Source organism: Ischnura elegans, chromosome 8 (genome assembly GCF_921293095.1).
Source record: "Ischnura elegans chromosome 8, ioIscEleg1.1, whole genome shotgun sequence".
In the NCBI taxonomy this organism is placed as follows: domain Eukaryota; kingdom Metazoa; phylum Arthropoda; class Insecta; order Odonata; family Coenagrionidae; genus Ischnura; species Ischnura elegans.
The window spans coordinates 4,233,905-4,259,574 of NC_060253.1; the positions used below are offsets into that span (position 1 = coordinate 4,233,905).

The window sequence follows — 25,670 nt, forward strand, 5'->3', positions numbered from 1 at the left end:
CAGTTTGCCGTCCACCTACCCTGATCGTCCTTCCCCTCCCCATCACTATAATAGAATACATCCGTAAGTTCTTTTTGAGAAGCGGTAGATAAAATTCCCCATCGTATGTTTGCTATTAAGAATTTTTATTAACGTTATTGTTTAATTATTTGTGAATTAATGGTTATTTTTAAATAATTTAATTAGAGAAATTAAATAACCTTTTTAAATAAACTTTTAAAAATTTTCCGCCCCCTGAAATCTGCCGCCCGGGGCACGTGCCCCCTCTGCCCCTCCCGAATTCCGGCCCTTGTGGATCATAGCACGCAGGTGTGGGTCAATTGGAAATTTCAGAGGGTACTAGTATAAGCGGAATAGTTTGACTAATTGATCAGAACAGTAGAACAAAATGAGCATTACAGATGAGGTATGCTGAAAAAAATTTAACTTACAAAAGAGTGTTTATGAAAAAGAAAGTTTTGATATATGAAATTTCGTGCAAAAGTGTAAAGAGATGCTCAGTGAAGAGCCTTAGCTGGAGAATTGTAAAATACAGTGTGCAGTAACGCGATGAAGCTGATGAAGGAGGTCGAGGAAAAAGAAGAGATGCTAGAATGTGAGTATGGAGGAGAATGGAGGAGGTGAAATGAACGGAGAGGAGTAGAAATGAGGAATGGCTAGACATGGGGAATGGGGGGTGGGGGGGTAAACATGAATAGATGAGGGAAGAGAGAGAATTTGGATGGAGTAAGTGGTAAGCGAGAAGGGAATGCTAAACATATATGTCGGAGGGTAGGATTTTAGGCATGTGGAAGGAGAGGAAGAAAATAGATATATGGACCTAATGAGAGAGAATAGGCCTGTTGCGAATTAGAAGAGTCCGTTGGGGGTGATTGGGCTCAGCTGTCTATTGGTCCCGGCCTAGAAGCGACTGCATTTTCCGTCCTTTTACAGATTGGAGACTTCAACGGGCGTTGGGGCGGCTGTTGAAGTCTCTAGGGACGCTATAGTTCTAGTGCTATGATATGTTTATTCCTTCTATATACATATAAAAATGTATGTCCTGTAAATGGTAAACAGACATGGTGTCTCTTGCTACTATGTTTCTATCACGTTTATGCCAATTTTCATTCAATATTTCGTGAACTTTCCCTATTATATTTTTATCAAATTCCATTCTGCACCAGAGAAACTCTATTTTTGTTTCATATCAAATTATTTATTTAGTGGAAGTTGTCATTGCAATATAGATGGTATTATTTATTTTTTTAATCAATTTATGTGTCTGTTGAAGTTCTTCGAGATTTATTATTATTGCTTGTAGTTTTCTAATTGTAAAAGCAGGCTAAATTTTTATTTCTCTAAAGCCTTTAGGATCTTAAATGCTCCACGGAAATTAGCGTTTATTATTATTATTATTATTATTGTTATTAGTGCTACTTACCCTTCCAAGTGCTCCCTCCGCCCACCAGGGACAGCGTGACCGGCGCCGCTGTGCTCTTCGGCGTGGTTGTCGGACCCTCCGTCGTCGGCTTCCTCGTCGTCGTCGTCGTGGTCGTCGTCGCGACCGTGGTCGTGGTAGTGGGCCTTTTGGTAGTGCTGGGAGGCGGCGGGGGCCTCTTGTGGACTAGCGGGGGCTTCCTCGTGGTGGACGGGACGTGTGGGGGCCTGGGTCGGTTGGCCCAGTGGGGTGGCGAAGGGGGCCCTGGCCGCGTGATGAAGTGCGGTGGCGGCGAGGAGGAGGAAGACGGCGTGGCCTGCGCCATGGGCCTCGTGGTGGGCCGCACGGAGGGCCTCGGCGTTGTCCTCGTGGTGGTGGTGCTGGACCTGCGGGTCGTGGTGCTCGGCGGCCTCCGGGTGGTGGGTTTGGCTGACGGCCTCTTGGTCGTGGTCGTCTGCGGTCTTTTCGTGGTGGACGGAGGGGATCTATTGCCAGTAGAAATGCAAACGTTATTTTAGGAATGCATTCAATTGGTGTAATCTCTGTTTTTCTTTTGGGTGAAAAATGGCAGTGAAGATTTTTCGGATCTCACTCCGGGTTAGGTCTTCCATACCTCCTTACGACGTTTCGAGGTGCGACTCGCCCATCGTCCTCTGGAATTCAGGAATCCAATTCAATCCATTCATTGAATTCCTGAATCCCCGAATATGATGGGCGAGTTGCAACTCGAAACGTCGGAAGGAGATATGGAAGACCTAAACCGGTGTGAGACCCAAGAAATCTTCACTGCCATTCAGTCGGTGTCCCGGGGATAATGATGGTATGTGTTCTAAAGCATTAAATATTGTTAATAGTTCCTGATTAGGATAAATTAAAAGCTTGAGAGACATGGTAGTCGAGGAGGGAAAATATTCTGAAATATTGGTGAAATATATTTGGGATTATTCGGGATATGCCCTCTCTTTCTCTCAATCATGGAGTTGATCTCGGAGAGTTCGTTTTATCGACTGCTTGCAGCTCTCTAATTGCTTTTCACTTACAAGGGCGTTCCCAGCATCAAAAGAAGGTGGGGGGGCAAGCCATAGTTGTTCAAGTTATAGGTAAGGTTTAAGCATGGAAAAGGTGAATGAAATCGACAATTTAAGGAAACTTTAACAGCTATTTATTAGTTTTTAAAGTTATTTGCTTGAAAAAATATTATCTAGCTTAAAGACATTTGCGATTTTTGCTTCTAGGGGGGGGGGGGGGCAGCTGCTCCCTCCTGCCCCTCACTGGGTTCGCCCACCGTCACTTACCTGGTCGTTGATGTTGGCTTGGTGGTGGTCATCGCTGTGGTGGTCGTGGGCCTACTCGTAGTGGTGGTGGTGGTTGTGGTGGAGGCCGGCCTCCTGTTCACGGGGGGCCTTCTCGTGGTGCTGGGCCTCGGCGTGGTCCTCACGGGCGACGGCGTCGTGGGTCTGTTCAGGGACCACGTTGTGTGGTGCTGCTGGGAGGCCGGGGAGTGGTAGAAGGGCGTGGAGAAGGAGGCGGAGGTGACGAAGTGCGCGAAAGGCGGCGAGGGAGGGCGGACGGCCGAGGTGACGAGGTGGTGCGGGGCCGCCGTGGGGCGGTGCGGCGGGTGCGCCGGCCGGTGGTACTGGTGGTGCGTGGCCTGCACGATCCCGCTCACCACGGACGCGGTGTCCCCGCCCGGGAACACGATGGACCCGGAGGAGGACGTGGAGGCAGACGAGACGAAGGCGTTGGAGGAGGAGGAGGGTGCGGAGGCGTTGGTGCAGCAGGTGCCGAACATGAAGTCGTCGACGCACATGCCGAGGTGCCGGCCGCCGCCCCGCACGCATTCCCACACGAACATGCACGTGCCCGACTCGCCGTCCACGCGGCACGGCTTTGGCGATATCTTGAAGCCTTTTGAGGGGGAGAAAGAAATTGGGATATCATTCTCGATTTGAGGGATAGTGTAGGGGGAGAAATCGCGCGGCTAGCTTAACCCTTAGAGTGCCGGGTAGCACTATTGCGCTCCTCTTATCTCTCGCGAAAAGTGCCACGTGCAATGTCACTCTTAGATGCTGATAATTAGCCACTAATACAATTGTCAATATTCATTTTATTTTATCATTAGCTATTTTCTTCAAATTATAGAAATTAACTCATATTGGGTACCAAAAATTTGCCAAATAATATAATAAAAAAGATGAAACCATATATAATAAAGATTTCCGAAAGTTTTTGAACATGTTTACTTTACTTGGTTTTGAGGCCTCATTTTTTCCCTAACGTACTGCAAAATCAGCAAAAATGCCTCGGCACTTTTGTCATTATAGTGCCTAGAAAATCAGTTGGCACTCAAAGCTGCAGTGTGCGTCCCCTGGGTTGCGGTCGCTGGGTCTATTTCTAGATATGAAAGTTACCTGCGAGATAAATAACCGCAAACTTGTAATTCAATACATAATTGATGTTCTTGTTCACTAAATTTAAGTTTCTTATTCCACACAAACAAGACACAATACAGCCAGCGGTACAAATGCGCCATTTTTAAATTGCTTTTGTCAACTGGCTCGTTGGGGTGAGTTTTTGACTCACCGGAAAATCCCTAATATTCACGCCTCTAGCGCGCTGATTATGTGACTCAAGCGAGTTTACTGTGTATGTAGTAAAAGGGAAGAAGGAAATATTAATATCAAAATAGGGAAACAGAAACTGGAAGGGGTAAATGGATTACGTTATTTGGGATGCAGAATGCCTGGAGATGGAAGAAGCAAGAAATGAATTAACAGTAGAATAGCCAAGGTGAAGAGTACTCCACCAAAAGAAAGATGTACTCACTATGGGAAAATGAAGCATAGAAGTAAGTAAACAATTCATCAGATTGAAATAAATAAAAGATCGTAGAACTTCTCCACAATTTTTTTTACTGCGTACAACGCGTTTCGGCTCTCTGAGCCATCATCACACTGCAAAACATTGTGCTTTACTCTCACCCATCCAAACTAACCTTCCGATAGAATCTGTTAGTGTGTATGAGTAGTGTGTATGGAGTGGGCTCCGAATTAATTTGTATGAGAGAAATATGGTCACTTCAGAAGGCGACCGTTGATTGAACATTGTTGATGAGACTTTCAGAAAGGATTGTTGATGAAATGAGTCATTAATTAATTTTCCACCGAAAACTGATATAATTTTCAGCCATGAGTTTTATAGCTAATTTCATAAGTAGATACCATTGCTATTGGTGTACGAATGAAACAATTTCGCCCGCATGCCGTGGAGGAACTCCGTTATTTTTTAATTCGAGCACTGAAATAAGCGAGATTATCAAAAGTTTCGGGTTGGAATAATTTAGATACAATAACTACTTCAAAATTTTTAAGAGCGTATTAGTTCATAGACTATAAGGCAACAATACAATTGATATTCAAATGTACTTTGCAAACGAAGTCAAGGTCAGCGCGCGGTCGCATAAGGATTGGCCTGTGATAAGAAAAAATAACGTCGCTCTTCGTCGTCGAACGACTTTCGGTTGCATGTAAAAGGAACAGTGATGTAAATGGAACCACACCTCTCACGTCCGCCCAGAATCATGTTTTGGCTACGCTATCGTTGGAATGTATATGTGGGTATCGTATTTACGTAGGCCACCTCCATTTTGCACCATAAACGCTCAAGTTTTGTAAATTTTAGTTATAACGTTAGATAAACGATATATGTTCAAATAATTGGTCCCAGCAGCATTAGTCTCTTTAGTCAGTCTTAAAAGGAAGGAAAATGTGGGTTCGGCAACTAAATTTCTTCACAATCATTCACAATAAACGAAGAGAGTGTATTTTTCATTTTAAATTGTTCAGTGTACATTTCTAGATCACAAAATAACATTTCAGCGGTTTCCGATATTGAATATTTGGGATGTGCTAGGTAAATTTAAAAAAATATAAAAAAGGAAATGGAATCAAATGAATGTATTTGTTCCGTATTGCCCTGAGTGAAGTCTTAGCTTAACAATGGGAAAGAGAAACGAAAATTTAGAGGAGAGAGATTAGGGATTTTATGACCAAAGGCGCGTCGTTTGGACCAAAAAATGAAAAAATATAATCTTATTTATTTCATTCGAAAAACTGTGTCTGTACATTTATTTTGAGGTAAATATACACTCATACAGAAATTTTATCAAAATATAAGCTCTTAAAGGTCAAAACTTTGTTAAATTGGTGTGGAATGACCCGTATACGTACCATTGTATAGTAAAATTGCATGTTTATTTACGAGTATTTATCTTAAAATCCTTTACGTCTCTTATCTAAATTTTCACGGAGCCATGATTTTTCCCATTGCTAAGCTAAGATTTCATTCAAGGCAATTCGTAACAAATACATTCATTTGATTCCATTTCCTGTTTTTCATTTAACTGCCGCATCCCTAATATTCAGCCTTGGAAACAGCTGAAAATGTATTTTGTGATCTGGGAATGTACACTGTACAATTAATGATGAAAAATACTATCTTTGTTTATTGTGAATGACTTTGTACAGATTTATTTACCAATCCCACATTATCCTTCCTGGTGATACTGACTAAAGAGACTAATACAGCTGGAACCAAATATATGAACTCATATCGTTTATCTAACGTTGTAATTTAAATGTACAAAACTTGAGAAGCTCCGCCACGTACCCTAGCCACTTAATTAAAAAATGAATAAAATTGCAACCACTCCGTTTGTCGCTAAGCTTGGACAATATGCCATGTTAATTATCAACATTGTCAAAAGCTTGAGTTGTTGAGAATAGTTGAGTCTTCCTAGAATCTGCACCGCTTTCTATTAGTGCTAGGCCGGAGGATAGAGAAGGATGTATTGCTGGGGTCCGGCTTGCCAGTGCATTCCAGATAGTTCGTTCCATCGCAGAGGGCACAACTGCTAAGAGATTCAATCCTTATTCTCGAGAAGCATGACTCATGAGAATTTTAATCGGCTGCCCTGTTCATCGGAATGCCTTTTGCATGCGTGGAATCCGAAGAGCAAACGCTGAGGAGGAGCTGAGCACATGTTGTAGGAAATGAATGCAATTCCAGCGAGTTATTATTCAATGGCTCTCTTTCAATGGAAATTCTTCCTTGTGTTTGTCTTCCTTTGCAAAACGAAAATCTGTGAGATCCAACTTTGCTGTCGCTAATTTATAATGAGGGAGATTTATGAGCAAATAGTTTACTCAATATTTTGTTTCAGCTTATGTCCTTTTAATAATCAAGTGCTCATGGCATTATTTTGCTCCATCAGTATCATTCATTAAGTACTTTGATGAAATCACATTGACTCGCTCAATTATTTTATCTTTGGTACATTTTTTATTGTGCAAACTAAAGTAATATTTCAGGATGTAAGCTTGATGGTCTTCGTATTTTATTAGATTGATTGTGAAAGCGTCCTGTGGATCTTTATTATTTTTTAGGGGTATGTAATGATTGAAATGTATGTGCAGAATAATATTAAAAATATATCCTCTATGTTTCGCATAAAATGAACTCGTAATTTTACGCAAAATATTTCGAAGGGATGATGTACAACGAGCTCTTAACATAAAGTAAACTAGCGAAATTTTTTCGTTTTTTCCAATAATATATGGAACTAGAAATTTATTGATGGATACTGTGGATAGAAATGGAATTCGCTCCTCGAGAAATTCGCTGAAATTTCAATTCTTGCGTAGAAATGTAATTTCTGCGCGATTTATCATCTTGCAGAGAGAGCGAATAACTGGATCTTGCAGCGGAGGAAGCAATTATTCATTGCGCCTCTAGTTTTTGTCTCAACTTCCTCGAGGTCTTGAAATATGAGGCCATGTTAGGAAAAAGCTGTAAACAGCTTTCCCTTCGTGGTAGTATCGCCGTGTATGTGACGACGTTTCTCAAGGTAAGACAGGATAACGCATCTTAGGGACCTGGCGTCTTGCGAAAATCGCCATTTTAACGAGGAGAGTAATTAAGGTTAGGGATGACCTCTAATGTGTAGTTAGTCTATGAGACTAATATTGATAAACCTGTACAAGTAGGTACATACAACACGCGTCAATTTTCATCGTCCTTTTCCCGTGTTTTAGGTTGTACAAAATTAATTGGGCGCCTTACCTAAGCGGCGCGAGCGAATTTTCTTGTCGATTTCACCATGTGGAATCATCGCCGACTACACCTAAGCCCTCTTGTTTTCGCCTTCTCTTCAAGCTACTGTTTTCCTTAAGTCGCCTTTGTGGTCGATCGTAATCATACTTCTCGTCAAAAAAACAATTAAATTACATATGAGTGGGTTGGAAGTCAAGGGGTACAAGTGGTTTCTTTTTCCTATGCAGTGTTAGGTGCTGAAATTAGCTATAGAAAACAAGCGAGATCGATTAGATGTTTAGTACTTAGTGCATTTGATTTTCCACTCGACGTCAGCACAGAACAGAGACTCACTCGTATCCCTTGGCAACCAAGTTTTAGTGTATTTCTTCTAACAATTTTCTTAACTCCGTTGGGAAAAAATAACTCGTACCCCTTGGTTTTCACCCCCTCATATATATAGGTACAGTAATTAGATGAACCGCTTGGAACGACAATACTTTGCCCGGAAGGGTAGTTTTATGTTGCTTCACTCTCTCTTTGTTATTAGGGCATGGAATCCCAGCTTTTGAATAACATATCCTGAAGAAAAGTAGCTAAAAATCGCAGAAAGTTGTTAATTGTTTACTATTTTTGTGATTTATGTGTCGTCAGTAAATTTTACGTGCAAATATCTAGTTCGGATTCAGCGACCCAAAAAAACATGAACAGAGGAAGACATCAGAACTGCATACAACTTTCATAGGGTGGAGTATTTTTACGAATTCTCGATTGAAGTCAAGATTTGTTAGGTTTATCATTAAATATTGTGTACCTAATAATTATTGTCTCTCGGTTATTATTTAGTTTTACGACGACATCACGATGACATTGTTTCCGTCTCAAAATTGAACTAATTAACTCAAACGAATTCGTTCCTCATTAATATCGATAGAGGCATGATGAAGTGGAGGGTAAGAATATCAGGTAAACTTTAGCTTTTCTCACGTTTTTATTTATTTCTAATATACCAATATTTTATTTTATCTCGTTTGTTATATTTCAGCACGCCCTAATTCTTCGAAATCATTCGGGATGCGAGCATGGTATATTGAGCGAAGCTTTAAGTGCACTTGGCTGCGTAATTCTGCAAATCGAAATTCAACCATCTCTTCATTCACAAATGCCTGGCGCTAGATGACACACAAAGGTATACGGATATCAGGACAATATAATGGTTCTTCCAAGGCAGCTGAACATGGGGTGAGATCAGCCAAGAGGAGCTGGATTCAACGAGAGCTTGGGGTATGGCACAGGAAAGAGGGATTCCTAGTCACTTTACCTGTACCAACTCCACGTGGCACTATCACCTTTCCTCCACGAGGAGCAGTGGTGTTTTAAAAATAAAAAATGGAAAATTGCTAAAGTGATTCTATGCACTTCTTTGTCCTTGAAGCTTTGTACAAGATTAAATATGAACTCTTGAGATTTAGGTGATCCAGACCAAACATATTTGCCGTTTTGGAAATTTATCTGCCTATTATTTAGGTTTATTACATGAAAATATGAGAGGTACAATAAATATAAAAATTTTCAATTGTTAAAAATTAACTTTTGGCGCAAAAAACAGGGAATTAATGTTTTAATAAATAGTTAAAATGTAGAAAAAAATGAGAAACTTTATGCCGTATACCTTTTATGAAGTTGTTTATTTTGCTTGTTGGTTGCTATGTGACAATTTTATATTTATATTTTTTCATTTGCATAAATTTTCATTAATTTGATTGTAACATATTTTGCTTAAACCACTGATGCATAAAAGAACTGATACCGGTTGTAATTATTTTCTATACCCGTTTCAGGGTAAAGGGCGAGGTAAATACAGTCTTGAATGTATTTTTAAATGAATATCCACAGAATTCATTTCTCTGCGAGGGTGTGCTAACAATCCATATCTACATTCATTGGAGTTAAAGGCTAAATTATTGTTTAAACTATTTTGTAAACTCTTTATTATTCCTTGGATTTAGGGAAGAGTAGAATTATTAGCTTCTGTTTTATGACGTTTAGTTAAATTTGTTGGGGTATGAAAGCCGAAGTTGACGGATTCTTAAATTTAAGCCAATAGTTCTTACAGCTGCTCTGGACTTATCTGTCTTATTAATCTAACCTTAAACATTTTCTCAATTTAAGGGCATATCTTCATAGCGTGACATTTAATGCCAACAAAATATTCTTAAGCGGTTCCAAGTACCTATGTATAACAATTCATCGAAAATAGTTAGCCACATATTTACCATTTTTGGTCCCGAAGTCTATTTTGCACTGTAATTTCCACTGAATAGTGCGGCAAAACGTAGTTTGCGTTGCAGTGTTTTTGACACCACGAACTCGTTCGCACTCCATTATCTGGTGTTGACGGACGCCTTCTGTGGCTGTCGAAAGACGCCTTTGGATCCAATTTTAGCGGAGCAAAGGAGGACGATTCGAAACATCAAATGAGAGTATCGTCTTTCACATTTGCTCCTCTTTCTTTTTTGCAGTCGCCTTGTCTCAGCGACGTTTTCGCTGCGTGATATCTCCGGACCAATTCATCTCCTCATTAGTCACGGAGGATTCCTATCCCCTTTTGTCGGCTAATGACGCTCGCTTAATTCGTTGTCTGTCCTAATAGATTCGGTTCGAAGCAGAAGGAGTCTATGTGAAGGGAGGCCTCTCATCATATCACGCGGTGAGCGTTGGACAAGGGGCCAGTTAGGCCGACAGGCATTCGTGTATCTGCGGTCGTTGCGGATCTTTATATTGTCCTCTTGGTGCGCAGAATAGGAGAGGAGAAAGGTGCTACGGTGGGGAAGATTTTGGCCCACAGCAAACAGCAGGAGAGGAATTGCCGGGGTGGGCGGCTCTCTACTTACATAATGCGTTTGTGCTGACTGTCCCGTGCAGTGGCGTAGCTAGGGGGTGGTTTTCGGGGATAAACCCCCCCCCCCAGAGCCCACAGAAATTTTTAAGCTAAATAAATCTATTTTACTTAATTGGATTAATATTGATTATAGAATAGTGTGAGGATTAATAAAATATCCCTCAGAAGGCCGTAAAAATCACCATTTCGAACCATTTATCTAAATTTTTTTTCCGGCGGAAGGCCTCCGCACCTCTCGCTTACCCTGACGGGTATGCAATATCCCCAAGCCCCCCAGTATTACTTGCGCCTGAAACCCCCCCTGGCCTTAACTCCTGGTTGCGCCCCTGGTCCCGTGCGCTAGAGTATCTGGTTAGCGAGTGTTCTTTCCCGTTTCTTCCCAGAAAACTTTCTGCTTGCGATTGTGAAGATATTTAGGTTTCATTGCTCCTATGGTCGTCTTTTTTCGCGCAATCCCTTGAAATATTTTGGTGATACTTCAAGTTGTTGAATACAGAATGACCAGTAGCCATAAACCGACGAGGTCACAATCTAATGCTGTTCAATTTCTACGAGTGACCTGGATAGAAAGGATGAAACTTCAGGGGAAGCATATGCTTGGATGAAGTTAAGTCAAAACTATCCATAAAATGCCATTTCCTGTTTACTTTTATGACACTTGCATGTAATTTACGTCGACATTGGATTTCCGTTTCGCACCCATCTCTTTTGGATGGCGAGTTTATTCAGACCGGCTTCAAAAGTAAAAAAAAAACAAGTGGATTAAGTCATTGCAAGCTATAACAACATATTATTGATTATAGGCAAGATACTCGAGCATATCATCGTTAGCAATATCATGACTTTCTTGGACAGACGTAAGTTCCTCCATGACTGTCAGTATGGATTCCGAAAAGGTAGATCATGCGAAACTCAGCTCGCGCTCTTTCTTCACGACGTTTTGAAATCTGGTGAATCAAAAAGAAAAGTTGACGCACTATTTCTAGATTTTAAGAAAGCTTTCGACACTGTACCTCACAACAAACTTTTATACAAATTACAGTCATGCGGATTAAACGAGACAGTTGTAAACTGGATACGCGACTTTCTCAGAGATCGTAAACAAAAAGTAGTTCTTGACGGAATTAGCTCTGATGTTGTAAAAGTTATATCAGGTGTTCCACAAGGAAGCAAAAGTCCTAAGACCCCCTGCCACATGCCTTTTTGGCGGCTTGCGGGGTATTATATAGATGTAGATGTAGATATTTGACCTCAACAACACACGAAACTTTCAGTTTGCAGCCGTCGTTTTATTCGCATTTTTACGCAAGCTCCGCCAAGGAAGAGACAATGTCCGCATCAAAACACGCTGCTAGGAATAGATGAAGATATTATAATTCATTGGAAAGTGTTCTTTCTGCAATATTAAAAGTTAGCGAGGAAAATTGCTAGCGTGATCCTGTCGGTGCTATCCTTCGATTCGCGACAACCGAGTTCCAAAGAGTAGACCTGAATTTAATGAATTTTCCAGGATAGTACTCTTTTAGTGGGCAAATTAAAGGATTGTGTAAAAATAGAGATAGAGTAAAAAGGAAGAAATCAGTGAAAATAATCAATGTGCAAAATATTCCAATAAACAACTGAAAAACGGAAACGCATATTCGCTCAATCGCGCATCGAGCACAATTTCCTGTGGTTCCTTGTTAATTTTCGCGTTGGTCTCACTCTCTGGTGTTCATGGATTTCTCCTACGGCAGTGAACAAACTCACTCCGATATAAAGTAAATAAAAACGAAAGGACAATTGACACTGAACGCCTCGTTGATTTGAAGGATGATAAATGACAGCTTTGGTCTCAGTCAAGCACACGAAAAATTTCCGAAGATTTCATGTGTGTCGCAGTGGTTTCTTGGACGAATATCTATGAGAGCGGTTGTTTTGTCAATATCCGATTGCTCAGCAAAAACATCACACAAGCGACAGGCGTGTATTGCGCGGATAGGGCAACTGCGCGTCCTCCGCACCACACGCTCAAGTCATTTCTGACCGTACGTTGCGAGTTGAAGGTTAGTGCCAATCTCATTAACTACACTGCCTCAATTGATTCTCTCGCCAAATGTGCACTGCGGACAGACAGCCAGAAAACTCGCCGAATTGCTTGAGCATTAACATGTCTTGACCTTTTTGCCGATGAAAGAGAATTTTTTTAACGTACCGTGGCTAGCGTGAAACAGTGTAAAACATTACGGCCATTCTCATTCAGAGCAAAAGAGAGGCATGCTGACTTCTGGAAGTGTTCTGATCCATGACAACGCCCGCTAATGGAGCCCAACTGCTCCTTGAGCAATTTCAATGGGACATTTTCGATCACCTGCCGTGCAATGCCGACAAAGTGCCATGTAACTTTCATCTTTGCGCTGAATTGAAGAGGTGACTACCAGGGAAGTGTTTTCAAACGGGCGATGAGCTTCAGGGCAAAGTCAAAATTCGTTGGAAGTCATTTGCGGCAACTTCCTACGAAGAAGGTAGGTGTAGGAAAGCTCGTTCACAGGCACGACCGATTCCTCGATCGCCGAGGCGATTATGTCGAAAGGTCACCACAAGTGTGCTCAACATTTAGCATATTAAATAATTTTCAATTTATCACTTCGTCTCAGGAATCATCGGAGGTTGATAAAAACATCCCACATATTAGTTATACCACTTCTTTTTTTTTTTAAATAAAGCGACCTGGGTTTCGATGAATAATCGTTGCCATCAAGCTTAAATTCTTTGCTATTTATCTTATCATTGTAACCTTAGTTACGTAACGGAAGAAGAAATGAATTTTAAAACGGACGCCAGAGTAGGGAAAAAGATGTACCTATTAGTTTATGAGAATGTTGTCCTGGTTATTAAAAAAAATGAAAATTTGATTTTTGTACCACAGTGACCACACTCGTACCCAAATAAATCAATAGCAAAAGTAAAATCAAACTCACAAGTGCAGTCAAACACTTCGTCTTGAATAGACTTTTACTCTTTCAAAATCGTTCACTGCGCAATACCATAAGCTTCCGCGAGGAGTGTATTTATGCGTAAGACAATGTGGATGTGTACTAGGTATGCACAGTAAAGGAGGGAGGGGGAGGAGGGTATGACTGAGTGACAGCGATGAGTGAGGAAGCATGCGGAAGCCTCGTCCGTCTGATTGATGATCGCTGGTGTGATGGCGAAGGAGGAGAGGGAGATTTTTAAATGACTCGGCCTCAGAATTTCTCTGTTAAAGAATGGGAAAAGCTTCGAGGAAGAACAAGGGGATTAAAGAGATTGGAATACGTCACACCGGGGTGGGAACATCTGTGAAAAAAAGGAAAGAAAGCAACGCCGGAGAAAAATATTCTTGAGCGTACGGTAAAGCTAAGGGATATAAAAGCCACGAGTAACTACGATTTTTCGAGAAAAAATGTAATTACCAGTGAAGGGATTGCGCATTTCTCAAAGAAAGTATTTTCATTTTATGAAAAACAATGCTGAAATAAATGAGAAAGCTTATTTAAAAACTTACGTATTTATGCGAACTAAAAAGGAATATAAACCATCTCAAAGTCCGAAGTATAAATTTTACGGGTATAAGACCGTATGTCTAAAGCAAAAAAAATCATGTACATTCGCTTTACATTTGACCCAGGAGTGATATAAATTTATTGTTACATATTTGAGATATTAGTCCTAGTGTTGTGATGAAAATTTACGGGAAAATAATTCGACTTAAGTAGTTGAAATGGATGTGTTCCATGTGTTTATTTCATGAACATGCAGTCTTTAAATCATTGTTATATAGTCTTCTTTTTTGTTTAAATAAAAACGAAGTATTTTGGAGTGATTTTTTAGTATTAAAAAATAATATTTTCTCAATTTTTTTGTGAAAAAGTGAGGCATAATAGGCTACTTAAACTTCTTCTTAAAAAAAGTGCAAACTTGTAAAGTCTACACCAATATGTACAAAGCCAACATGTACAAAAGATTGAAAATGTAAGGACAGATATCTTTTGATCCCTGTAAACGTATAGCTGAACATATTACTCTGAAGGACGGAAAAAATGAGTGATCTTGTGATTCAGACCTGGGCATAATTATGAAATTGATCCGCGTGTAGTCGGAAATCCAGTATTTCATGAAAAGCAAGCGTAGAATTAAAACGAGGAGCTCCTGACACGGAATGCAGTAATTGTCGGTTTCAGGTGTGGTAAGGAAACTATTTCTGGTTGGTCGATTTTGATTTTTTTGTCTTGCGTCTCACATTGGTGATCAGCAATTTTTAACGGGTTACGCCTTAAGGCATCCGTCTCAAGGCCAATGTCCAATTCTCGATGTTGACCAAGTTTATGGTTCGGTGGCAAAATCACAAGGCACAGTTTCTTTTGGGTGATATTTTTTATAATATGTACAAGTTTTTCAATTTGAAGCAAATGATTGGGGAGTGGGATGTCCTTATGAATGTTTCGCGGGCACTTACTTTGTGCTCGATGACTTCGTCTGGAGTAAACATCATTTGGCAGCACTAGTATAAGGAATACGGCAGCCCTGACTGCTATTGGCCACCAGTTCATTCTCGATCCTGTAATAAATCGAAAATACATTAATGTAAATTACGGCAGTATAAGCATATTTAAGACTACATTTAAGGAAACAAGGGAAAGGGAAGGAAGGAAAAAGGAAGTTATCTTCTCTATCAATTTTTGGTAGTTTTTCTTTGTCACTGTCTTGCAGATAGGACGAATTCAAGAATTTGCCCTATCTGCAAGGCTTTTAATGCAATATTGTAGTTGAAGTAAGGTGTAATTTTGGAATCACACGCTTTACCATATAATCAAATTGCTGTTCATCACTACGCGCGTAATTTTGTTGGACTCGCGATGTTCATTGATAGTGATAAATTAATCTTTTGACTCTAAAAAAAACTTACATTAAGTCCTTGTTTAATTTACGAATGGCTATGAACGAGAAGGTGGAAGTTTTACTGAGGGTATGTAGTCCACCTTAGTGTTGACTACTTTGTTTGTGTTTCTGATGTAGTCGTTACTTAAAGAGATTTTCAAACGAATTTGTATTCTATGATTCAAGTTTTGTTTATGGACCATTAAAACTTTCAAGGGAAAAGATTAACTGAGCCTTTTGAAAAGAATTTGTGGCTTAGAGTGATTAAATAGTGCAAAAATAATTACATTAATTATAATTCAATGCTTATAAATCTAATTCACCTCGAACGACTTAATGAATCCTTCGCCGAGACAACTTTTATTGCTTGTGAAAGAAAAATGAGCAAGCATCTAAGAAAAAAGATAATTTGAACAACTCTTAAGCTAGCTTTTATTATGTCCCCAAAGATTTGAGTACCCAGTTTATCTGTTTTGGAGGCAAGATATAAATCTGTCGCTGTGTTTTATGGGTTATAAGCCTCGCAGGGGGGCCGAAGAAGTATTTTCTCGCTCAAATCTCATCAAAGACGTACCACCTACCCTGGCCATCATTTCGATCCATCTTCAGCTCGGGCAGCACCCTTAGCCTCTTATCACCAGGGGGACGGGATGGGTCAATTTGACCCATGTACCATATTCAAAATGAAATTAACTCTCATTTTCTATCCTATTCCTATGAAAATTCGCGACTTTATCAATAATTACCGATAATATGTTAATGTACAAAGAACATTTCGTAATGACTCGTATAAACTTTTATGATGGATGTTTTAACTATAAAGACTGTGGGTCATTTTGAGCCATAGCTGTTTGAGGATCAAATGGATCGACCAAGTAAGTAAAGATGAAGTCCTAAGAAGGGTAGGAGAGGAGAGAAGCCTCATGAAAACCTTAGCAAGAAGACGAAACTACCTTATAGGCCACATCTTGAGACATAATGGCCTGATGAAGACAATCGTCGAGGGACAAGTGGAAGGCAAGAACGGAAAAGGAAGACCTCGAGCAAAATATATGGAAAAAGTGAAGAAGGATGTGAAATAGAAGAAATACGTAGGTGTGAAAAGATTAGCTGATAGGAGAACTGAGTGGAGAGCTGCGTCAAACCAATCTTAGGATTGTTGACCAGTGATGTCCCCCATAACCTCCCATCGAGACCCGGTTTTTCCTCTATTTCTTTCTGCACACCCGTAGTATTTATTTACGGATCAAATAACACGTCAGGACGCAAAAAGAACAATATATGTAACCTTATTATTCCATTCTCCGATAATAAGGATTATAATTAATAGTAGCGGGCGTAACTTGGTGGAAATCCTTTATCGTAGGAATAGAAGAAATGAAAACTTTGCTTTTTACACGCGGTAATTTATTGTGTCCGACCATGGTTTCGTTACAGCGTAACGTTATCAATGTGTGACGAAATCATAGTAGGTCACAAAAAATTATCATTTGGGAATAGCCAAGTTTTTATTTCTTCTTTTCCTACAAAAAGGATTACATTGATTTCCGGGTTGCCAAAGTCACAAGAATTACCAGATATCTTGGATTCAACTATAAGTTGCATTTATCTTAGGAATTTTATTGATGGCAAGTTATTCACCCTTTATCATAGCCTAGATCCCTTTGAATCGCGAAAACATGACAAATTATTGGATGCATTGCTGACAGAAATGTGCGTGAAGCTAGAAGACCTGAAGCTTAGAAGACCAAAATCCAGGATGAATTTGCCAACATTACCACTGCTATGCTGGCAAGTCAAGAAAAAAGCCAGAAGTCGGTTTACTCATTGTGTAGAGACTGGTGTATGGAATCACCTATCTGATTTGATCTTCAAAACCGTGTAAAAAACTTTAAATATAAGCCTACTTTCAGATAAACAAATAAAACATGTCCGAGTCTTACAATGGGTTTTATTAAGTTTTGAAAAAAAGAAAGCTATGTTACCGCACTGTGTATCTTTAGTTTACTACGCTGTTCCAGAAAACATCCTTATTTAACTCATAACAATTTTGTTCAGTGTTCTTAAGACTGAACCACCAAGAAAATCCTTCTCCATGAATTATTTAGTCTCTTTTCTTCTCTGGCGTAATCTCTTTTTCTGCTAGGTGGTCTTTGATTCGGCCTTCTTTTAAGAGTTGAAATTAAGTAAGTAAAAATTCGGGCAGAAGTGGTCGGTGTAAGATTAAAGGAGGTCGCTCTCGTCTGATGTGGGTGCTGCCCTCAGGCTTCTTAGAGAGATATGAATCTTCGTCTCTTTTCCTTCTCTGTTAGCGGACGTACATTGGACGCAACAGGTGCCCTCGATTACTCGCGAAAGCAGACTAAAAGGAGGAAGAATCTTTGAAAATGTAACGAGGCTCTCATATGAATACGCTAAACGGATGAATCACTCTCGCTCAACAAGCTGACCTCGTGTTTTTTTTTCTGGAGGCGATACTTATTTTAAACTTAGGCCACCATCTCTAAAATTGTACAGCATGTATAAAGTAAACACTTCTCAATATTTTACTGTAATTAAACAGTGAAAATTTTACTATTCTAAGGTAAAATTTATGTGTTTGAGGTGTTTACAAATGTCTGCAAGGGTGTACAATATGTGACTTGCAAATTACGAGAAGATAGAATATGTTTTTAAAAGTTAAGGCATCACAAAATAAGAAAAACCTTGGATCTTTACTATTTATTTCGTCACAATTAAGTTCGTTTCAGGGCTTCGTCACAATGTCTTTTCTCTACGCCAACATGTCGCTATTTATTATTGCCATCCTCCGGACCATACCAAGGTTTATAATATAACTCAATTATTAACAAGGGCTCCAACCCCCCCCCCCCCCCCCCCCAAGCGAATCTTTGAGGCCCCATGGAATCGGCGCCACTGTATAAATTAAATGCACTATGGTGTTCATTCAAATGAACATTATTTCGAACCATGTTGTACCTTGAAGATAATGTAGTAACATCGAAAACTATGCTGGAATAAAAAAATTATAATCGTGGAAAATTGCAAGCGTTTATTTCAACACGAGGAATCTATTTGAAGGAATTTAGGCCAAGAAACGGAGCGCTCCGTATAATACGCGCGTATTTCATTTTTGTGGACATTTCAAAATATACTCCTCCTATCGTGCCTCATCAACGCACGAAAAGACGGATGAAAAAAAAAAGATTTCCGCGCAGTTGCGAATTCACCTCATAAAGTGGACCTCAAAAAGAATTCTGGAAATTTGCTAACTTTCTCTCGCTCTTCAAATTTGCCATTGTATGTAATTTCTCGAAGTTAAATGTGGATTATAATTTGATGAATGTATATCAAACTTATAAAGTCTCGTTGTAATGCTGTCGTCATGTTTGAAGAGCTTCTGCAAATACTTAAATACTCTTTTTAAATGTTACAACGCTGGGTTTATGATTTGTGGAATCTGGCGGATCATGAGCTTATCATAAGATCATTATCTTCGAGTGAGGTGTGGCCGAAAGCTTAGCTCTGCGATCCCATTATTTTGTCATTTAGTGGAGTCATTAGGTGCAAGATGTTGGAAGTGTCTCACTCAGTCCAGCAAGATATTGGTGGTTGTGGTTGGAGATTTTACGATCGTCGGACGGCTATAAAGCACTATCGGTTCATTTCCCCTCTCATTTGATCACCCTCTTTGTCTGCGGCGCGGTTTTGCTCCATTCTGTCGCCTGGCGACCATTTCGTTTACGATATCCATGGTATCAATTAGAGTAATTCCTTCAATCCTCACTGTTTACCACTAACAGCCGCATGAAATTTATGCTCGGTCAACGCTCATACCCCGCATAATTAGACGCGTGGTTACCCTGGCGTCGCACGTGCATAATTTAATGTTATGCACCTAAAGATATCACTATTCCTTTGAATACATTATGAATGTTGTATAATATTGTTTTTAATATACATTAAAATTTCCTATTCTTTTGTATAGATGCCAATCATTGAGCACACGGAACAAATAAACCTGAATCGATTAGCGATATTTGAAAGAAGAGTGCTGAGGAAGGTTTTTGGCCCAGTTTAGAAACAGGAGAATGGAGGAGACACATTATTATGAGTAATAAAATCTGCATTAGGATCCGAACATTACAGGAGTAATAAGAAGTGGAAGATTTGAACGGGCTGGACATATGGTTGGAATGAGTGGGGAAAGAGAAAGGGCAAAAGAAAGAGAGGAGGTAGGCCTTGGTGTTTAGTTGAACTCTGCTCCATGGAAACTTAACTCAGTGGATAATCGTCATTAAAGGCCATGGATATGCGGAGGATATTTATGCGCAGTGAAGTCCGCAATTGGCGGGAACCTCGAAACAATTGGTATGATACAGGTTTCTCTACGAGTCACTTCTTTCCTATCTAAATTTCATGAAAGTTTACGATATTCACGAATAAAATGTTTGTAATGTTCAAGAATAAAATGAAGTGCTTAATTCATTCCATTTTCTGATCGAGACTAATGAATTTTGGATATGGTTCGGTTCTCATACTTATCGTATGTATTGAATGAGTTTTCACGATGTCATTGTACAAACTTTCAAGTCACGCGTCACGGTATTCGCAGTGTTGGGGTATCTCAACGGTTTCGTAACAACGGGAGCGGAGGAGAATATGTGTGAATGTCACTCGTTCCAGTCGGAAATCCCTTTTGACGCGTTCCGATTGCGATCGGGGTCTTCCGAATCTGGAAGCGGATAATGGGAACATTGGCGACTGTCGCAATGGGCGGCGTCATTTAACACCGACTCCCTGATCATCGCTACCGCTCAATGGAAAAAATTATGTACTTGTATGTCGACTGATGATTGTGTATACATGGATACATCAGAGGCTGGGAGATGTTTCGCTTGATTCCTATATCCTGCTTTTTTTGTCTTCGACTTGATTTTTCTTGGATTTTTTCTCCATTCTATTAGAAATATTTAGATTAGAAATAAAGAGTGAATATTCTCTGGAGAAAAAAACTGATGTAAAATCAAATAATTGCACCGAAAAATTTCGGTCACGCGGAATTATTCAGGAAGTTAATGTCAATTTTTTAAGTTATCACTTACAGATGATGAAAATTATTATACTCGGATGTCGACCGATGACGTCTGTTGATTGTGTAGTCATGTACATCAAAATCTAGGAGATGTTTAGCTTGATTCATATATCCTGTATGTTTTTTGTCTTCGGATGGATTTTTTTCGGATTTTTTCTTCTGCATGCTTCTTAAGGTAGATATTTTTGGAATACTATAAGTCGATAGAAAGTATTTGGGTTACTACTAAGGATTAGTAACTGTTTACTAGCAGGAATATGCCGCCTAATTATTTCAAAAATATCAAAATTAGTGCAAAATAACAACAAAATAGACATAATAATAACAAATAAATATGGATGCTTAAATTGCTTACCAAGGGTTTATTCCTTCTACCGAAAAATTTTAATTAAGTATGGTAATAATTAAATACTTCTGTTTCATCGGCAATAAATTATGTGACTCATCCGTACTCCCACTTCTCTGAGAGGACTTGATCATTACTCACTGGGTCGATTGATGGTCTGACGAATTTGGGGACGCCAGCGAGGAGACGAAGAGAAACGGAGAATTCGGTGATTGGAAAGTGCCAATCTATCTATATAAAGTCTTCTTTTAATGTAGCGTCGTTTTCCCCTGATGATAAAAATACGCAACTCGAGAGAGGCGACGCCTTTCTTCACCCAGGGCTACGTGGCTTTAATGGGTCGGCACCCTGACCCACATAGAGCGAGTTCGAGACTCGCCTCGGCTGCAGAAATAAAAAAAATGAGACGATGCTAGCGATGACGAGGGTGAGATCTTTATTCGCACCTCCACGCGTCTTCATTACGTTCTATAATTCGCTCGGTCCCATCTCCTACATCATCGCTTTATCGTATTCATTTCTTCTCAATATCAACACGAGTTCCATTTCACAACCACCCAATTATGTCTTTATATTTTCCAAATGATATCATGATTATCGGTGACGTGTAGGAGATAAAAAGGAATAATTGGATACAAGATTAGTATGATGGAGATAGTTTGGGAAGGTTAAAAAAAACCCTAGGCCTAGACGTAACCTTAGAGTAAGAATAAGCTGAGGGAGGGTGACTCACTGAATTGGTCCCAACATAACTCGAGCGTCTCAACGGTAACGCGGCATTGAGTCACGTGACTAGCGAAAGGTAAATTATTGCCGTTCATTTTGCATCCAAGACCATTCATAAGACGGTCAATGACCTTTCCTTTCCTCATTGCCCTGGCGACGGCGTGGTCGAGAGGCAACAATAGGCGAATACCTCCCTTAATAAGCTCTTATAAAAAATTTTTTTTTTAAAACCAGCCTTTATATTTAGATTACAGGGGATGAGCAACGTTTATATATGACACAAAGCAAAAAAACTCAGTGACCCCGAAAAACCAAAAGTGACGTATTAAAAAAGTCACTATATTTATTAAATTTTCAGTGAATGGTAAGACCCCTATGTTTCAAAATGCCACCACCCCTATGCTTTTAAATGCCTACTATGTGGATATGCCTAAAGTGGATAACTTTTACTGTGGTCGCAAAACACGAAAATCGACCATTTGGAACTTCTTAGATCAAAAACATGTTTTGGGGGGCTATAGGTTGACTGGGGGGTGGTTAAAGGGTTGGTGGTTGGAGAGAAAAAGTTATATTTTCATGTATTGTCATCGGAAATGAAGAAGTGTGCAAAATTTCAGCGTTTTTGCTTCACAGGAAGTGAGTCAAATTTGAGTTACAAGATTTGTACCAGACAAACAAACAGACAGGTTGGTGAGTTGATATAAAGGCTGGAAAAAAGATGAAACATTCGGGTGAGCATTCTTTTAACCCCTCCCAACTCCATTTATTTTCTGAATGTCCTATCCTCTATTTATTTTTTCTGTGGTTCTTTTTCTATGAGATGGTAGGCAATTGAATTATACATTGTACATAGTTTGTAATCAACGCAGAATAGTGAAATAAAAAACTATTATTATTTCATATTGTTAGGTATCTAGTTAAATACATCGATATCACAGACGTCGCTACTAGTATAAAATCATTTATTCCTTTCAACGCATCAAGGTTAATGAAATTCGAGTTCATTATGTACATTATGGATGTTCTAACATCGTTTGACTTTCAAAATATTTAAATTGATCCCCTAAATAGTGATAACATTATGGAAATCTGATGACGATTAGCTAGAATCGTCATTACGCGATCAATGGAAGTTCATGACGAGCTAGAATCGTCATTTCATCGCAAGGGGTCGTCAATGGCTTAAACCAAAGGCCTCCTCGAATTCAGGAATTCTCTTCGGGCTCTCCACCGGGTCAGGTTTTCCAAAGCAGGCGTTTCTTGAATCGCCTTCAGCGCAGATGAGCTACTCATTTTTTTATCGTGCTCTTATCCGATCACGATGCGGTAGTCAAGAAACGTAGGCCTTGGAAAAGTTGACCAAGGTGGAGGACCAGAAAAGAATTCCTGATTCTATTTCGCCGGGGAATCCTAGAATCCTATTTCAAAACAGCTCAATTCATGAAAGCGCTGAACTGGGGAAACACTATAATGAACACATAAAAACCAAGGTAAATGGAGGTAATTATATTTTTAAATGATTTTACAGAGAAACTTTAGGAATCCTACGAATTCAACTTCCCATAATAATTTGGAAAATGGATTTTTTTTAAATTCCAATTTTTAAAAAGCATTTCAGTTGAGAGTATGTTTAGTGAAAAACTAATAATTAGTGTGAAAATATTCGATATTTTCCGTAACCCGGAGACCGGCGCTGAGAAAATGACAACGAATATGTGTACCGATATTTGTGCGGCAGTATAATACCGTTATACAGAAAACGCACGTCAATTCGGTATGTATGTGTCTGTAAATTTAGTCAGGACATGAGTTTTAAAGAAAGAAAGTAGCTAGAATGGATGAGGGTGTTGGCATTTCATTTAATGGAAGAAGCAAGAATGATAATGACATCAGTTTTCCTGGGTCTGTGCAAAGCATTTTGGTGGTTGTAAATTATTTACTATATATTCACTTTATTCATAGGGCTTCTCTAGTGAAATTTAGCGCATTAGTAAGTTATTAAGAAGGATATATTTATTTTATTTGATAGATACAAATTGATGGTAAATATGATATTGCACTAACTTAGTAACAGACGGTAAACAGAAATATGCAAATAAGCTATGTCATAATTCATGCCTCCCTCTTTTTCATTTACTCGTATGTACAGTTGAATTCTTTTTATAGATTTTATTGTATTAGGGGTTAGATGAAAGATGGGACTTTCTGGTTCCAGTATTGCCCAATAAAGTCGATTTATTATCATTGTGGAGAGCATTATTACGATCCTTCATGCCTTCATGTATTAACTTAAATTGTATCCATCAAGATTCATAGCCCTAAAGAAGACATGAGAAATAAATGGAAACTTTGGCAAAATACTTTGCATTTCATTGTCAGATCTATACTCCAAGACTTTATTCATCATTAAATAATTGAGATCAAGAAATAGATATTGAGTTATCAATAAGATCATGTAAATTACATAAATAAAGGACGAAAGCAATATCAAGCTAATAGGTGTTGATAGAATACCCAAATTGGGCGTGCAGAGTCCCACCTAAAACTTTTTATCATGGAGAAAGGGGTGCTAGATTACTACGAGGTCGTGTTATGACCGATATTCCTCCATCCCTTCCTTTCGCCAATGCATTGTCTTGAGATCCGTTCTTTATGATGTCCAGATTCGAATCTCTCATTGTCAGTGGCTCTTCAAAGCCATTCCAGTTAACTGTTCTGCGGTTAGCGGCACCCATCGGCAATACGGGAGTTAGTAGCTAATTACTACTCAATTAAAGAAAAGATACGACGCATTCACGAAAGCCTCTATGAGTTGGCTAAGACACGCTATTACAAATGGAAGGGAGGTAATTTGCGAGCCAGAAGTTCTTTCTTTTCCAATTTCAGCAATCAAATTTCTATCAAATAGCTCCTGTTTTAGTTCTCTATTATCAATACCCTATGGAATTGTTAGCATTCTGTGCGCATGGCAATAGCGCATCTTAAGTGACTCGTAATTATGCCTTTTAATTGGACATTCCCGTTGTCCAGGGATTTATTTACCTTTTGTTCACCGGGCAACGCGAAGTCTGTCGCTGAAGTCGTGCGGGATTATTCGTTTTTATGCTGTTCGGTAGCGGGTTGGTTGTTTTCATAGTTAATTATCGCCATTTTTTCAGTGCAGTTTGTGATTGCTTGGCGATTAGCATCTTTTTTTTCGGGCTTCCTCAGGCGTTGAGCACTACCGTTGAATTTTTTAGGTCCCGTGTGCTTGATCAAATATGACTAAGTAGCTTCTCTCTTCCTCGTTGAATCGTTATGGTCATCAGCTCAACTTACGCCATAACGGCTGAAATATTTTCGAAAATTTATCCATTGCCATTATTTAACTGATTGCCTCATTAGCCTTTCCTCTTAATGCAGAATTGCGAGAATTTACTGCACGTAGTAAATTGCTTTCATCATGTATAAAGTTTAGATGTATGCGATTTCAAGAATCACGAAAGGATATTTTTCTAATTGGTGTAAGAATATAAATTATTATATTTGAAAGTTTTATTAATTTGCCGAATTCAAGTCTTGAGAACATGTACTACAATTGATAATTATGGCATTGAGCTGAATAAACATACTTATGGTTTTTATTGCCATAGAAAAGTCTGCGTCTGTATTCAAGACTCCAGAACTACTCTGAAAACAATTTGTTGTAAATTGTTGTTGATTTTCTTGAAAATAATAGCAACATGTTTCTGAACGCCTATTAATTTTATTAAATTGGTATTCGTATCGTTAAAAACATTGCTACTTAAAATTTGTGTTGCCTTCCTACTTTGCATAAAGGTTGTACTTATTGTGCTCATATTGACTTCAGAAACGTGTGACCGAATATTTTACCGGAGGCTGTGACCCGAAAGAAGGGCTGGGTACATAAAGATTTTACTGTAATTATATATTTTCATGCGATTGTATATAAACTTACATTTTTCCAACAAAAAAAAATACTTCCCGTTTGTTAATCTTCTACTCCCAGACTCTTCTCTTCATTTGGCGACTGTGGAATTTGGACCAATTTATTTTTGTTCGGTTTGGAATAACCAGGAAGTCGCTTGACCTTTTTAATATTCATTGTAACAGGCTGTGTCCAAATTACTCTAGATAGCTAGAATATACTTTGCTTATTCGGTTCGGAATAATCAAGGAGACGCTGGACCTT

General features: G+C 39.2%; 1 protein-coding gene across 1 annotated transcript in view; it reads right to left on the reverse strand.

The window, feature by feature from the left end:
* LOC124164189 (serine proteinase stubble-like) overlaps positions 1–25,670 on the reverse strand; it is a 230,694-nt gene that overhangs the window by 16,318 nt on the left and 188,706 nt on the right. The window contains exons 4-6 of the mRNA XM_046541398.1: positions 14,890–14,991; positions 2,716–3,328; positions 1,424–1,905 (exon numbers count right to left, since the gene is read on the reverse strand). Coding sequence (XP_046397354.1) covers positions 1,424–1,905; positions 2,716–3,328; positions 14,890–14,991 — 1,197 coding nt within the window. The remainder of the gene's footprint in view (positions 1–1,423; positions 1,906–2,715; positions 3,329–14,889; positions 14,992–25,670) is intronic.